Source organism: Galeopterus variegatus, unplaced genomic scaffold, assembly GCF_000696425.1.
Source record: "Galeopterus variegatus unplaced genomic scaffold, G_variegatus-3.0.2 Scaffold706, whole genome shotgun sequence".
Taxonomy (NCBI): Eukaryota; Metazoa; Chordata; class Mammalia; order Dermoptera; family Cynocephalidae; genus Galeopterus; species Galeopterus variegatus.
The window spans coordinates 130,018-147,321 of NW_007726817.1; the positions used below are offsets into that span (position 1 = coordinate 130,018).

The window sequence follows — 17,304 nt, forward strand, 5'->3', positions numbered from 1 at the left end:
TAATTTACTGAATGGACGAGTAAATGGGCGTGCCTGCCCAGTTAGCAAAGCAGTGGAGAAGAACTGGCCAGAGCTGCATGGTTCCCAGCTGTGTGGGCTCGGACAGGCCACTCCCACTCTCATCGACTTGGTGTCTCATCTATAAGATGGTGACAGTAATACCTACCTTATTGGATGGCTGTAAGGATAATAACTATTACTGATAGCAGCTTCTATTTATTTAAAGCATGCAATATGCCAGATGTTGTGTTGAATGTTTTATATAAAGCATCTCATCATCCCCCAGGGATTACAAATCATGTTCATCGTGTGCCTAGCACAGTGCCTGACACACAGTAGGTGCTATTAATAGCCAGAGAAAGAATCTGCTGGGAGAGGGAATGTGAGAGATGATGGACCCCAGCCCCCGACCCCCCTCATTTCATAGGTGGGGAGACTGAGGTCAAGGAAGGAAGCAACTTGCCCATCCCTGAGGCTTTCTGACTCCCAGTGCAGTTCTCCTCAGGGACCGGAGAGGGGATCTGAGAGGACTGAGGAAAGAGTAGGGATTGGGAGTGAGGGGTCTCAGTGGGGTCTGTGTGGCAGAGAGTGCTCAGTTCTTCCAGGGATGCCTCCTGCCGTGTCTACACTTGCCAGTGTTTTCTGAGAGGCTCTCTTCACCCACCCCAGCCTGGGCTGGGTGCTGGGATCTGGTGATAAACAGGATTTGGGCACTGTCCTGAGAGCTCACAGGTGGGCAGGGGAGAGACATGTCACCAGTCAGTGACAACACAGAATGGAAGAAAGCCATGGGGATTCCCAAGGAGCAAGGAGAGACTTACCCAGCAAGTGAGGGCCAGGAAACCCTTCCCAGAGAAGAGGATATCTGAGTTTAGTCTCAAAGGCCAAGAAAGAGGACTCAGGTACTCAAAGCAAAAAGGCCCCTGTGTTCAAAGGCCTGGAGGCTTGGCTGTTCACTGCCCATTCTGAGAACAGAGAGACTGGGTGTGGCCGGAGCTGCTAAGGTGAGACAAGAGTGAAGAAGCTCGCTGGGCCTGGATGGGTAGGGCCTTGGATGTCCTGTAAGGAGCCAGATATCTCTTGGAAGTGACAGGGAGCCAGTGCAGGTCTTTGAGTAGAAGAGTGACATGATCAGATGTGCAGTCCCCAACGTTCCTTCGGGTTCAGGGGGAGGGTGGGTTGGAGGGGGCGAGCCCAGAGCAGGCAAAACAGATGGGAGGTTGTCAGGAACACTCGGGCTTAGCTGTGTGCTCTGGTGCCGGGGCAGGGCTGGGACAGTGCAAGGGAGCTCCAGGGAGGCTGCACATGGGGCTGTCTGGGGGAGAGCCATGTCACAGCTCTACCTGGAAGGGGCCACTTCAGGAGGCAGTGAACTCCCCATCATCAAAGGTGTGTAAATCAGGCCTGGGATCCTCTTGGACTGGGTGACTCCTGGAATCTTTTGCTACCTTAAGTAGCTAACAGATGCTGACATGGAGTCTCAGTAGGACAGCCCAGAACATCAGGAGCCCGCTCAGCCCCTAGGGAAGGAAACTTCCTCCCATGCCCCCACCCCCAATTCCAGGAGTGCTATGATTTCAGGGGCTCTACTTCATGCAGAAGTTCTCCCCACCCCTTGGAGGAATAAACTTCACCCCAACAAGGTCAAAGCCTCCAATCTCCATGTGGAAGTGAAACAGATAAGCAAAGTTCCTAAGAGAGACAGAGAAGGGCACCTGAGCCTCCTGCTCCCATTGGAAGGGCATGGGAACAGGGCCAGGAGTACAAGGAGTCCACTCCTGGCCTCCCCGACACCCCCTTTTCCTGGAGCACCCCCACCTGCTCACCCAGCTCGTCCTGCCGGCTTGTCTTGGCGGGCTTGTAATTGGGATGATAAATCTTCCTGCCCAGCTGGCCAGCTCTAATCAGAGCCTGGTGTTTGGATGCAATTTAATTCCCTTGGGAGGAGGGGGTGGGGGGGGGATGGCGCAGAAGAGGGTCTGGGCTCTGCTCCCCTCCCCACCACTGCAAGTGAGTGGGAAGGAGGCGCCTTCGAGCTGATCTCTCTCTCTCATTCCCACTTTCATGCTCGTAACCTCACTTCTCTCTGGGCTTCTTTCTTTCTCTGTGACAGCCAACTCCATTTGTTTTACTGATGAGAAAACCTAGGTCCAGAGAGAGAGGCGAGAATAGGGTCACAGCACCAGGCTGCTTCTTAGTTGGGGGGTCCTGGAGGGGTGCACCCCCACACTGTCAGTCCATCCAGGACGGTCTCGGTCTCTCCCTGTCACCTCCCCAGCATCCCTCTTGGAGCACAGGACATAGTCAGGGATGCCACGGACAATAAAATCCATTCATTTGACAGAGCTATTTAGCACCTACTGTGTGCCATGCACACAGGTACTGGGGACACAGCAGTAAACAAAATAGATAAAAATTCTGCTTGCGTTCTAGGGGAGGTGATAGATAATGAGCAACTTAATAAAAACTAAGGATGTTGGATAAATGCTATGGTGAGAAAGCAGGGAGGTGGTATCTGGTGGAAGGCAAGGAGCAAATTTAAATAAGGTCAATAGGGAAGGTCTCTCTGAGAAGACATCTGGAGAAAGACCCCCAAAAAATAAAGGAGCAAACTTGGAGCAGAGTGAAAGAGGGAGGGAGAGGTGGGGGAGGCCAGGGAGGTGATGGCAGGATGGAGTCTTGTGTGCATATAAGACTTGGGCTTATTTTCTGATCGTCCAGGACTGGGGGCAGTCAAGGAAAACTTCCTGGAGGAGGCAGTGATGTTTGTTTGGGGCCTTGAAGGCAAGTAAGAGTGTGACATCTAAAGATGTTAAGAAAGGCAGTACCATCTGGTGGTGAAAAACTCCTCTTTTGGAAGGAGACCCAGGTTCAAGTCCCAGCTCTGCAGTTGTTCCCTGTGAGACCTTGAGTAAGCTGCCCCGTCTCTCTGAGCCTATTTCCCCCTCATCAGTAAAGCACAATAATACTAGTCCCTACCTCGCATAGTGGTTGACAGGATGAAATGGGGCTGCACAGACCCTGGTCTGTGGCGGGGGCTCCATATATGTTTGCTGCCATCCTTCTGGGAAGGAGCACATTCCTAGGAGTGCCCTAACAGGGTCACCATGCCAGGCCTCATCTCTGCTTCCCTTCCCACTGGCCCCCAGCCCCCCCCGCCCACCTCCCGAGGGTCAGTTTGGTCCAGACACCAGGTGAGTAACCATGCCAGGGGCTGGGATCTTCCTTAAGAGAGATACAGAGTCTTGTTATCTACAGCCTGCCTCTCACCCCAGGGCCTTTGCACATGCTGATCCCACTCTCTTTGACGATCTTTCCCTCCCCATCCCCTTCCCTGATTATTTCTTAGTCATATCTCAACAGAAATGTCACTTATTCCAGGGAAAATGTCTCTGCACCCCATCAGGACAGGAGTCCCTGCTCCATGCTCTTATAGCTCCTGAACTTTTTTTTTTTTTTCTCAACTCATATCATAGTCTGGAATAATGTCTGTCCTTGCTACTAGACCACGAGACCGTGTTCATCTTGTACACGGCTGTGTCCTTGGTACAAAGGAGGTGTTCAATTTATAATTGTCAGCAAAAACCACAGTCTCAGTTTCAGATCACCCAGTCCAACCCCCCATCCACTATACATGAGGGACTCTGAGGCCCCATGTAGGTAAGAGACCTGCCACATTGCCTGGCAGTTCTCCTGCCCCAAGTTTGGTCTCTTCCCGAGACACCCACCAAGCAGCCCCTTCTCCTCGGGCCCCTCAGACTACCAGGGTTTCACCAGCCACCTCCCCAGATTAGTGGGGAGCCAACTCAAGGAGGAAGCACCAGGCCGAAGCACGTTTAATTTTAATTTAGGAATCGGTTAAGGCTGCAGTCCTGCTCAGCTCCAGGCTGTCATTCAGCCTTCCTCAAGGCTGCATCAATTAGTTTAAAAATATTGAATGTAATTTTGCCTGACACAACATATTGCAGCTACTGCAAAATATAATTTATTTTAGAAGAAGAAATAATTAAACTAATTTGCATGTCAGTCAGCTGAACTGAGATGCCAAGAGGGGAGGGCCGTGGGGGACCCAGTCCCTGATGGGGGCACCTGCCACTGGGCATCGGGTCAGCTTGGGCCTGGGTCTGAGCAGTAGCTGCCACTGGAAGGACAAACACCCAGGTGGCAGGAGGGCCTGCTGACATCATATCCAGACCAAGAACTGAACATGGAGTCAGTTGACTTAGGACCCAACCCCAGCTCTGCCACTGACTCACCTATGGCTTTAGGGAAAGTCCTGCTCCTCTCCAGACCTCAGTTTTCTTATTAACTAAATGGATTTAACAATACCTCCTTCATGGGGTGTTTAGATGATCAGATGAGGTCACAGATAAGAAAGAATGTTACAAATTGGAAAATCCTGCACAGAGCTCAAGATTAATCAACTGATAGATTCCTTGTTTTATACCAGAGACATTTAAAGTGGCAAAAATATAAATTACTATTATCAATTATTATAAATGATATTAATTGTGATCAGGAGGGGCTCGGAGGAAGCCCATCAGAGGCAAGACATCAGGTGGGACTCTCCCACTTGATAGTTGCCCCAGGGCAGTGGTTTGCATACCTTGCTACATGCTAGATTTCCTTGGGGGCTATTAAAAAACATCAGTGACCAAGTCTTGGGCATTGGTATTTTTTAAAGGCTCCCTAGGTGATTCTAATGTATAGCCAGCCTGGAGAACAACTGCCCCAATGTCAAGGGCATTGTATGCTGACCTGGGGCCAACCCAAAAGCTCTAGGGATTCTAGGTCAGCCCCAAATTCAGGGGTCCCTAGATAAGTTCTGCAGGTGGCAACTTTGGCAATTTAGAGGCATACCACTTCAGGGCTTACCCAGCTGCCCTGCCTCTTAGATCTGAGACCTCACTCATCCCAGACGGGTCAAGGCTTTCTAAGAGGAGACCTGTGAACTTTTAAAAGAGGAGTTAGGAGAAGCCCAGCATAACCCAAAGAAATAGTGCATAGATGGGGGTCTCACCAGCAACGGGACCTGCACTCCAGGAGAGGGACTTCCCATTGAGCAGTCCATCCTGCTCTGAGGTCTCCCTTCTGCATGGCCTGTAGGATCCGGTCTCCCCCTCAAGCCCCTGCACCTCCCTCCTCCACCACCCCCCATTGCAGGAGAGGGTGCCTGGGGAGGACACTTGGGCCCTGGCCACCCCACCATCCTCCCTCTGCCTCAGCTGGGAGAGAGGTGCCTGTTCCTGGCTTTGAGCCTCACCCTCCCTCCTCCTGAAAGCACCCACCGTCTGTCTGTTGAAGTTCTCTGGCAACACGCTCTTAAAAATAACAGCTCACCCGGCATTCCCAGTCACGACTCCCATCTCTCACCCCCAAAAAAGCCCCCTCTAATCGCTGAAGCAGCAGATCTGGGTGAGCTGTGGAGATTAAGTGCCCCTGGCTAAGGGGAGCTCCAGAAAGGGGTCAGGGTCTGAGTTAATTAAGGATGCACCCCCCTCCTCTCCCTGACCCCCCAGGAGGTGGCTGCACCTGCCTTTCAATCTCCATTTCTGTCTTTATCAACACATGAGCAGCTGCAGCCAGCATTCAGCAGAACCCCGAGTTCAGAGAAAGAAGCATCAGACCAGTCCCACACCCCACAAAACTAATGGGGTGCCATCTGCCTGGAAGCTTCCAGGCTGTCCACCAAAATAACTCCCTTCCAGTGCAGCCAGAGACCCCCGTCATCCAAGTCACTGCTTGGAAGTGGGGTATCGTTTCCTCTCCCAGGGGATGTTCCTGAGGTCACTTGCAGGTGGGACATGTCGGTAATGGACACATGGCTAAGACAGCTGAGGACAAAGAATCAAAGAGCACTCAGAGGTCCGGGGCTGCAGGGAGGCTAGAAAGGGCCGACATTCAGGATGCTGTTCAGAGAGGACAGGTGGGATGAGTATTCCACATCCTAGAGTCATTTAATGTCATTGTTGAAAGAACCCTTTGAGGACATCTGTTTATTTAACAAATACTTTTGTGGCACTTGCTATGTGTTATATACACAGTTTAAAGCATTTTTCCAGATATCAACTCAATCTGTCTCTTATCCAACCTGTTACTATTAGACCTGTTTTTACAGGTGAGAAAACGGAGGCACAGGAAGGTCAAGTGAGCTAGCTCAGATCACACAGCTACTAAGTGGCAGAGTTGGGATCAGAATCTCCCAGCTCCAGAGTCCTTGCTTTTAATCACTATACTCTGTTCATTTTCCAAGTGTGGAAACTGATAATGGAGAAGGTATAGTCTTACCCAAAATCAAACACTGGGTCAGGGACACAGCCACATCTGGGATTGAAGCCTCCTTTAGTCTCGATCCTTCCAGGCTTCATTCATTTGTTCGACAAATATATTAGAACCTACTCTGTGCCATATCCCACAATTCTGGGGGCCCAGAGATAAATAAGACACGGGCCTTGACCTCAGAGAGATCCCAGTTGGAGGGGTGGGGACTTGGTGGTTTTGCTGGCAAAGATCCATCTCCTTGGATTTGTCTGGCCCCTTCAGGATTGTGTCTCAAGAGAGCAGAGGTTTTAGAATTCAATCTTTAAACTTTCCCATGTTTTAGTTTCTCCTTTGCAATTTGGGGATATAAATTGTACCAAACCACAGGATTTATGCAAAGATACTTGAAATGCTGGATGTGGGTGCTCCAGGTGCACTCTGCTGACAGATGGAGATGGCAGTGGTGACGATAGTGTTGTTGGGGGCCGGGGGGAATGATGTGATGGTCATATTGGTGGTGATGGTGGAGATGGTGGTGGTGATATTGGTGATGGTGATGGGGGTGGGGGTGGTGGTGAGGGTGGTGACAGTGATGATCTTAGTATTTGTGATGGTGGTAGAGAAGAGGGTGGCTCTGATGGATGTGGTGGTGGTGGTAGTTCTATTCGTGATGGTAGTGATGGTGGTGAACTTACGGAGGTGATGGTGACAGCAACGGTGATGATAATAGAGTGTGATAGTAGTGAAAACAGTGATGGCGGTCCTGATAGTTATATTGGTTGGGGCAGTGATGATAATGCTAATGGTGGTGCTGGTAATGGCAGAGACGGTGACGGTGGTGGTGAAGCTAATGGTGTGATGGTGATAGGATGGGACTGGAGATTATGGTTGTGGGGTTGTGGTGATGATGCCAGTGGTGCCAGTGCTAATGGTAACAGTGGTGATGATAGTAATGGTAGTGGTGATGGTTACAATGATGATTACCCACTTATGCCCAAATGTCCCCAGTCCTGGTCCTTGTATCAGCTTGGTCAACCCATAAATCTCTCAGGGTCACCCCACTGCCTGATCTTGTCCTGGTAGCAGATCTCACACTTGGGGCCTCTCACCCCACTCCTGTGTTCTTCTTACAGACAATCATGCCCAGCTATCCCGGGCATCCCTAAGGATCCGAATCCTGGATGTGAACGACAATCCCCCAGAATTGGCCACGCCCTACGAGGCAGCTATCTGTGAGGATGCCAAACCAGGCCAGGTACCACCAGGGGTTCGGGACTGAGGGTTGCTGCCAAGACTGGCCAGGGGCACCCTCCATGCAGGCTGAGAGTGGACTCAACCTCACCATCAGCTCCCTGCCCCCTCTTCACCCTTCAGCTCATCCAGACCATCAGTGTGGTGGACAGAGATGAGCCCCAAGGCGGGCACCGCTTCTATTTCCGCCTGGTGCCTGAAGCCCCCAGCAACCCTCATTTCTCTCTGCTTGACATCCAAGGTGAGTTATCTCTGAGCCAACAAATCCTCAACTGCATGGAGGGAGGGGCCTAGCCTTCTGCCCTCTTCCCTTGTCACAAATGGAGGAACTGGGGCCCCTAGAAGCCAGTGTTGGGTCTAAGACTACACAGAAAATCTGGGCCAAACCAGAGCTGCCACCACAAAGAATCAGCAGGCTGTGGCCTGGCAGAGTGGAGAGGGGGCACCCCAAGAGTGAGGAATGGTAGATGGGAAGATACAGAGAGGGGATAGATGGAGGGTGGTTGGGCCCAAGTCCAGGCCGGAAAGAGCTCCTGTTCTAAGTGAAGATTGAAGTAAGCCACGTATACACGCTCCCTAACATGCAGTTTAAGAAGTGCTTTATCCCACTCGCACTTCCCTTTGCACCCTCACAGCTGCTCTGGGAGATGGTTTTCCTACTCCTCTCCCCATTCTGCAGGTAATGAAACAGAGACTCTAAGAGGAAAAGGGATCTGCCCAGGGTCATACAGGGAGTCAGTGATGGGGCTGGGATTCAAACCCACACCTGTCTCAGGTCCAGTGTGCTCCTTCCTTAGCTCATTACCTTGAAAGCAAACTGCCATCCAACCTGGGCTGAGTCCATGAGTCCATGGTGAGACCCTCTGCCCACCTCCTCCATCCACCTCCCCGCCCCCACCCCCACCCCCCGCTACAAGTTCCTCATGAAGTTGAAGTTTGAACCTTTAAGGAATGCACTGAGGGGAAGGTTGGTGTCAATGGACTAGGAGTGAGGGACCTGGGTCCCAGCCCAGGCTCAGTTGATGACTTTCTATGCAACCCTGGCAAGTGTCTGTGCCTCTCTAAGCCTTAGTTTCATATCTGTGGAATGGGGCTGATAACGCCTACCACCCCGGGTGGCTAGATGGCCCCAGTGAGAAGAGGGCTACCAAGGTATATTGTTATACCCAGAACGTGTCACTTCCTACAATTGAGCAATTATTTATTGAGTATATTACTGAGCATTTGTTGAGACACAATGTCTGTGTGTCAGGCTCTGCTCTGGGCCCTGGAAATGCAATGGCAAACATCACAAAATCCCCACCCTCATGGTGGTGATGTTCTAGTAAAGCAAGACAGAAATTAATATTGGGGATGATACGTGGCAAGGGGTGGAGGAATGATGCAATCTCCACAAGAGTCTGGACTTAATTTTGTTCAGTGCTGGACCCTGGGTGCCTAGAGCAGTGCCTGGCACATAGTAAGTGTTCAATAAAATGTGCAAAATGAAACAGTGAAAATTAAAGCAGATTAAGAGTAGAAGCTGTTTTAGATAGGGTGGCCCACGAAGGCCTCTCTGAGAAGATCCATGGTGAGTAGGAATCAAAAGGAAATGAGGGAGTGAGCCATGGATATAACTGGACACAAAACCATCCAGGTGGAAGAAACAGCAAGTGCAGAGGCCTTGAGGTGGGGGCAGGGCTGGGATGTTCGAGGAACAGACCTTAGTGGCTGGAGCCAGTGAGAGACAGAACCAGGAGGAGATGTAGTCAGAGAAGCACTGGGGACCAGATCATATTGGTTCCTTCTGGACCTGGATCACCCTCAAGATCTTGACACCCTCCCCCACAAAAGGTGCGGCTTTAGTGGCCTCTGAAGCCAGACCCACCTGTATTCCCAGGAGTCATATTAGAAATATTCAACAAGTCCAGCTCAGATAACCAAGAAAGGATGTTGATGTAACCTGAAGCAGGACCCGAGAGCCCCTACTGTGCCAACCACTAACCCCGTAGTGGCTGATTGTGTCAAAGTTGGGAAGATGCCTGGAGGAAAGGCTGAAGCAGCAGGGAAGGACTTGAGGGGGCCACAGTCACAGCTATTTAAACCTTTTTGGAAGTATTTTGATATTTTCACAGCCAGTACAGCCCTGCCTACTCATTATGCCAATGGTATCCTGAGCTGGGCCCAGGGGACACAGATAGCCCTGGCTCTGCCTCACGAAGTGCACAAGTCTTTCCAACCCAAGGGGCCTGAGGTTCTGCCCCAGCTGCTTCTCTTTGGCTGGGGGCTGGCAGAGCTCCTATCCAGTGTATAAAGCTTGAGGCGGTGGCGGGGGAGGGTAAAGGACAGGGTGGCAGCAGTGTGCTGAGGTCAGAACAGCCACGGAAGGTCCCCCTTCCAGTCCCTTAGCCCCCTTCTGCAACATGCCAAGCCCCCTCCTCCTCACCATATAAATATCCTAGGTGACAAAAGGCTACCCCAACCCATCTGTTTCTTTGTACAAATTTGTAGCCAGTTTGGAAACGTGATTTATAAATATTGCTTTTGCAGCCAGGGATTGACACTGATGTATGTCAGGCCAGATGGATGGATGTAGTGCTGGGCGCAGATCCCACCCACAAGGGTGGGGTAGGGGTCTGGGGAGGCCAGCAGCTCCCCCAACCGAAGCCAGCTGCTGCCCAGGATGGCAGCTTGAAGGGTTCAGGGAAATGATGCTCTAGGATTCCCTGTTATGGGGTGGGGAAGTGGCAGGGACCAGAGCTCTCAGAACATATGGTTCCATGGCCAAAGACAGCAACCCTGAGAGACAAATATCTCTCTTCTTGCTCGGCAATTTGAGGTTGAACCAGTGCCAGCCTCTCATTTCTCAAATCTGCCTACTTCTGTGTGCCTTCATTACCACTATTTTCTCATACCTAAAACACACAATAGCTTCACAAATGGTCTTCCACCTCCACTCCTGTATTTCAGATTATCAGCTGCCTTATAATGTATGCTCAGCAAGGATAGGGACCATATCTGTCTTGTTCATTGCTGTATCGCCAGGGGCTAGAATAGTCCTGACATATAGAGCGCTCATTTCATATATGCTGTTGAATGAATGGATGATATGTTGCTAGGTCACTTCTTTGCTTAAAACACACCAATCACTGGCCTCCCATTGCTTTTAAGAAAATAACCCAAATTCCTTACCATGGACTCCAAGACCTCCCCTGATGAGTTCCTGTCTCCCCCTCCAGCCGAATCTTGACTCATGCTAGCTATTGCTCTCACCCCTCCAGCCAGAGAACTGCTTTCAGTTCCTTGAGTGTGTTATGCTTCTTCCAAACTCAGGGCTTTTGCACGGGCAGCTCCCTCTCCCTGAACTCATCATTCAGGGCTCAGGAGTAATATCACTTCTTCTAACAATCTTTCCCTGACCTCCAAGCTGGGTCAGGTCCTCTATTACGTGCTCTTCCTATACTTTTCCTTGGGAGCATTCATCATCATTCCATGGTTGGTAATTGTAGACTAAATTGTGGGTTTACTTGATTAACAGTTGTCTCTCACACTAGAATATAAGCTCTGACCCAGGGCTATGGTTGGCTTAGCTCTCTATCATTTTCCCCCAGTGACTAGCACGGTGCCTGGCACATAGGAGTTAATATAAATTTGTTAGATGAATGGAAGGAAGGAAAAATTGACAGATTGTTGAGTTGACGAACGGAGGATTTCACTGGATAAATTCAGACAAGCCACTTCTCCCTGAACCTGAATTTCCCTATATATAAAATGGAGATAATGCCACAACTCTTGGTAGTTGTGAGGATTAAACATTACTATGTATCTAAAGTACCCACACCTTCCTTGATGCATAAAAGGCATCCAGTCAATGCAAATGATCCCATGTCATTTCCTCTGTTCCCCCTCCTGCCCTTGAATCACTCTTCCCCAGTGGAAGGCAAATGTTTTCACAGCTGGGGTAAACTCACCCTTTGGCAGGAGGGCTAGAGTTCAAGCCAGAGCCTGAGGAACTGACCCAGGATCACCAGTTAGCCCAAAAGTTGTGGTTCATTCAAGCATTGTTCAAGACTGGCTTAGTGCCAGGCGCTGGCTGGCTGTGTAGTGGAGAGACAGGCACACACTAACTTAGTGCAACGTGACAAGTGCTGTAACAGAACTGTGCATGGCACCTGAGTAGTCAGAGCAGGGAAGGGGGAGCCATAAATCCTTCCTTCCCAGGGAAGCGGAGAAAGGAGGCCACATAAAGGAGGTGACATTTAGCTGGAGCATGGCGGATGAGGAATTTGCCCAGGCAAGAAGGTGGAGAGAGTGTTCCAGATAGTGGGAGCTTTATGAGTAAAGGCAGGGCCCTAGACACGCAGCAGCTGTATGGTGCAGTGTAGGGGAAATAGGGTGGACTCTGAAAAAAATATTAACCAGCATTTGTTGAGAATTTCTATGTGCTGGGAGCTATTCTAAGGGTCATGCATGAATCATACCATTTAATCCTCAAACCTATGCGATATTCTTTTTCTCAGTTTACAGATGAGGATTTTTCTCAGTTTACAGTTACAGATGAGGTCCGAACAACCTAAGTGAGTTTCCCAAGCTAGTAAATGACAGACTTGGCATTACTGTTTAATATTTTTATGGAAATTTTCAAATGCGTGGGAAAAATAATATAATGAGCCCCCATGCGCCCATCACCTCGTGCGCAATCTTCATCTCATGACCACTTCCTAGATGTGCCCCAGGTCACAAGTCAGTCTGTCCAAGGGCTCCTTTTCCTGAATTGTGTCCAAGATGAGGAAGGCCAGATCTGGAACACTGAATTGGGGGATGCTGGGGAAGGGACTGAGTTAACTGGGGCCACCAAGCTGGGGAAGGAACCCAGGCTGCAAAAGTCTCAGGTCAGAGAGACCAACCTGAAGACTGCAAGGGCAGAGAGAAGGACTGAAGAGCCCCCAGCAAGAAAGCAGGGCCCCCTTCTACAGAGTCGGCTGTAAAGGGTGGGGACAGCAGCCAGCTGGGCTCTGAGCATTTCATACCACCACGTTGTACAGAGCCAAGAGGAGCTATCAAAATGATGGAGGGTCGGTATGGCCCTACTCATACAGAACAGGTGTGGAGGAGGCTGGAAGGGCAGAGGAAGTGGGTACCACCTATCACCAAGTCCAGCCTGGCTTTCCCAGCAACAGGCTGAAGCAGCGCAGTGGGTACCATGTGTGTCCATTAACTCTCCCCTCTGGCTGCCTGTGTAAAAAGGAAGATGTGGGTAAGGAGACCTTGTCACTCTAGAGTCCACTCATCAGGCCCCTGCGGCCATACCCCCAGCCCACTAGACTCAGAGAGACTTCTGAGCCGGCTCCAGGATGCTCAGCTGGTCTCGGGGTCTGAAGGACAGAAAGATCCCTCAGCCAAAGTCAGATGCCAGCCAGCATTCTCAGTCCTCGCTGATGACCCAGGATTTGTCAGGGCCCAGCAAACCACAACCCAAGGACCACAGGACTCCTAGGGCCAAAATACACTGGGCAGCTGGGGTAGAATCTAGAACAAAAGCAGGCTGTTGAGACAAATGGCCAAAAAACCAAAAATTGACATAGTCAGGGACAGGACCTTGGCCCAGCTGAGGAGAGAATCTTGGAATAGCTGGGGACAGGACCTTGGCACAGCTGGGGACAAAATCTTAGAATAGCTGAAAATACAATCTTGAGACAGCTGGGAATAGAATCTTGGGGCAGCCGAGGACAGAATTTGTGGGCTATATGGCTGGAGACAGGCTCTTCGGGCAGTTGGGGGCACCATTTGGGAACAGCTTGTAACAGAATTTTGGGAGATCAGGGAATAGACCCATGAGTCAGTTGGGAGGCAGTAACATTGGAACATAGGGAGGCAAATCTCGAGGTGGGATCAGGAGATGGCTAGGACAGGGGAGCTGAGCCCAGGACCCAAGTCACATGCCACACTCTTCTTCTGGAGCAGACAACACAGCTGCAGTGCACACGCAACACGTGGGCTTCAACCGACAGGAGCAGGACGTGTTCTTCCTGCCCATCCTAGTAGTGGACAGCGGGCCACCCACGCTGAGCAGCACGGGCACACTCACGATCCGCATCTGCGGCTGCGACAGCTCCGGCGCCATCCAGTCCTGCAACACCACCGCCTTTGTCATGGCCGCCTCCCTCAGCCCCGGTGCCCTCATAGCCCTCTTGGTCTGTGTCCTCATCCTGGTCGGTGAGTCCACCGAGAGCCACCCACCCCTGCTCAATTGGCTCTCGTCCTGGAGTCCTGGGTTTCCTCACCTAGCCCCCCTGCAGCCTCAGTTTCCCTCTCCATACAAGGATAGGCTGGCCTGAACATCTCCAAGCTCTGATATGCAGCTCCCAGGAGAAATCTTCTAAGTTCGGAGCTGCCCCACCACCAACTCCAGATGTGTCAACCCGACCTGGGACTGAGTTCACACTGGCTCACCCTCTACACAGCCCAAATCGCTCCCTAATTTGTAAAAACCAAGCATATTTTTTTAAAAAATTCTCTCATGTCTATAGTTCTTTTTAATTCTCTACATACGGCTTTTAGTAAAAAGGGCTCTTGTGAACCTTGCAACCACATGGCCAGCTATATCATCCCATTTTTCAGATGAAGAAACTGAGACTCAGAGAGGTTAAATGGCTTGTATAAGGGTACACAGCTGATTTATTTTTAAAGATAACCCTTGACTTGGTTCAGATGAAGAAACTGAGACTCAGAGAGGTTAAATGGCTTGTATAAGGGTACACAGCTGATTTTTTTTTTAAAGATAACCCTTGACTTGGTGCTGTCAGTACCACACTCTCCCAAGTGAGCTAACCAGCCATCCCTATATAGGGATCCGAACCCGTGGCCTTGGAGTTACCAGCCCCACACTCTCCCAAGTGAGCTAACCAGCCATCCCTATATAGGGATCCGAACCCGTGGCCTTGGAGTTACCAGCACCACACTCTCCCAAGTGAGCCACGGGCCAGCCCTACAGTTGATTTTCTGACTTGAAATTAGGTCTTCTCACCCTGTGTCCCCTGCTTCTCTAACTACATCACCTACTATAAATCTAAACTGGGGGCAAAACCTTAGGGCACCTTGGGCAAAATCTCAAGACATTGGAGGGGGTGCAAAATCTACACTAATACCAGTCCCACCAGCAGCCATTTGAATCCCTAATTGTCACCAGTGAAGAGGTCAAGTTTCAGTAGCTAAAATGGATTCCAGTGGCCATAAGCCCCACAAACACAGAAAGACAATGATGCTTCACTTGTGCTTACTGGGCTTCATGGTGCAGCCAGAGCTGGAGAAACTCAAGGGAGGTGTAGATTGCAGATACCAGCTCTGCTCACTTCCCTGAGAGATGCCAGCTGTCTCCCGCCCCTCACTGCCTACCACTGGTGTGGTCACTGAATGGCCTCCAGGGACCTTCCCATGGCCAAGATGTATTTCTTCAGTCCCTACAGAGGCCTTGGGCAGGCTCCTCCTAGCTGGGAGGCCCAGGACCCCCTCCCTCTCCACCCCAGCCCATTGCTCAGAAACTCTTTTTCCAGAGGGTGCACTTTACAGCGGTTTCATTTTCCGAGGCAGTGCAAACAAATTTCTGCCTAATTGCCCACAAACGAAGAAAGTGCACATCACTGCTCTAAAGGTGATGGGAGGAATCGCTGATCAGGCCTGCCACATCTGTCGCCCGCCACTCGCAATCCCCACCATCTGCTCTCACGGGCATCCCCCTCTACAGCTCCCAGCCGCGAGCTCCAAAAGCCATCCATCCATCTTTTCCACTTCTCTCCTGATATCTTCCTTCCCTTGGGTCCTCCCTCTGGACCTGTCCACAGCCCCCACCTCCTTCCCTGTCATAGCCATCTTGTTAGGTGGTGAGCCAGTACCCTACCCCACGGCCCTAGCAGCTGGCTCTGGCCACTGACCCGGCAGGAGCTGTTTGGAGCAGCGAGAAGAGTCCGGTGCCTGGCACAGTACCCAACACATGTCCACTACCCCACGGCCCTAGCAGCTGGCTCTGGCCACTGACCCGGCAGGAGCTGTTTGGAGCAGCAAGAAGAGTCCGGTGCCTGGCACAGTACCCAACACATGTCCATCAATCCATCCATCCATCCACCCACCCATCATTATTTATTTACATATCCATCCAAAGAGTCCCTCTATGTGCTATACTGTGCTAGGCACTGGAGTTCATCAGTGAACAAAAGAGATTTTTAAAGCCCTGAGTAACTAAAACGTTAGGGTTGCTATCACTGAGATGGGGAAGACTGAAGGTGGGAAGAAGGGAAGATTATTTCAACTTTGGATATGTTAAGTTTGAGATTCTCTTGGTCAACCAAGAGAACATGTTATATAGGAAATTGGATGTACAATCTAGATTTCAGGGGCGAGGTCCCAGCTGGAGGCTGAGATATGGGAATTGTCAGCTTCTAAATGGAACTTAACACCATGACTGAAGGAGGGTGCCAAGAGAGGGAGCAGAGATAAAGGACCAAGACCTCAGTCCTGGGACATCTGACATTAAGAAGTCGGAGAGGTGAGAAGTCTGCTTAGAAGACTGAGAACAAGTGATGAGCACAGTGGGAGGAGGAGGAGAATGCAGAGCCCTGAAGTCAAGTGAAGAAAGTGGTCGGGATGATTCATTCATTGACTCACTCTTTCACTCACCCAGGTCTCCATTCAACTCGTCAATCATTCATTCATTCATTCAACAAGCATGCTTCAAGTGCTCACCACATGCCAGGTACCAAGCTACAGGAACATTTCCCAGGTCCTCAAGTTTAACCTGTGTATTTTGGGGTGGGGCGACAGACATGTTAACACAGCAGCGTCTGGTTTATGATAGAGCTGTGGCTCTGAAACTTGAGCTGCCTCTTCATCACAAGGAGGCCTTATTAAAACACAGACTGCTGGGTCCCACCCGGTAGTTCTGGGGCAGGACCTGAGTATTTGCATTTCTAACATATTCCCAGGGGATGCAGCTGTTGCTGGCCCAGGGGCCACACTTTGAGAACCGGTGTTATAGAGGAAGGAACCTCTTCCCAGGGGACCTTGGAGGTGAAGGCACTCAGCCTGGCCTGGGGCTCTCAGGGAAGGGCTCCTGCTGGCCTTGACCAGAGACCCAAAGGCCTGAGAGGGAGCTCAGGGCTTCTGGAGTGAACAGAGAGGGCACAAGTGAGAGAGGTCAGGGTCAAGGGCATCTCTCACTCCCCCAGCTCCATCTGTCTCTCAGCTGCACCCTTCATACTCCCCAGCACCTAGTCCTCAGAGTGTATCTCTTCATAGACTTAAGAGTGGAGACCTCGGAGGTTGAATCCAGCCCTCAACACCTGTGGAAACCCTTAACACTGCTCTCTGTTCACCACCCCCACCCTCAGTGGTGATCTAGTCTCCGTTTGCATACCCCCCGAGATGGGAAGCTCACTACCTATCCGCAGTCAGCTCGGTTCTGATTGTAAGAGGTGGAAATCTAGGAAGATTTGCACGATGTTGAGGCTGGGCCCGCTCCAGGGCGAATGGCGGGGAGGGTTGGTGGGTCTCGATAATGCTCTGGGCGGGGCTCGGCCCTCACTCGCCCCCTCTGTTTCCTGCGCAGTGCTGGTGCTGCTGATCCTCACCCTCAGGCGCCACCATAAGAGCCACCTGAGCCCGGACGAGGATGAGGACATGAGGGACAACGTCATCAAATACAATGACGAGGGCGGCGGCGAGCAGGACACCGAAGCCTACGACATGACGGCGCTGCGGAGTCTCTACGACTTCGGCGAACTCAAGGGCGGCGACGGGGGCGGCGGCGAGGGCGGGGGC

General features: G+C 51.1%; 1 protein-coding gene across 1 annotated transcript in view; it reads left to right on the plus strand.

Annotated features, from left to right (window-relative positions):
• The window catches only part of CDH22 (cadherin 22, type 2), a gene marked incomplete at its 5' end in the record, with an annotated part of 67,035 nt that overhangs the window by 48,912 nt on the left and 819 nt on the right, over positions 1-17,304 (plus strand). The window contains 4 exons of the mRNA XM_008571606.1: positions 7,395-7,516; positions 7,636-7,753; positions 13,456-13,707; positions 17,093-17,296. Of these exons, the coding sequence (XP_008569828.1) occupies positions 7,395-7,516; positions 7,636-7,753; positions 13,456-13,707; positions 17,093-17,296 (696 nt within the window). The remainder of the gene's footprint in view (positions 1-7,394; positions 7,517-7,635; positions 7,754-13,455; positions 13,708-17,092; positions 17,297-17,304) is intronic.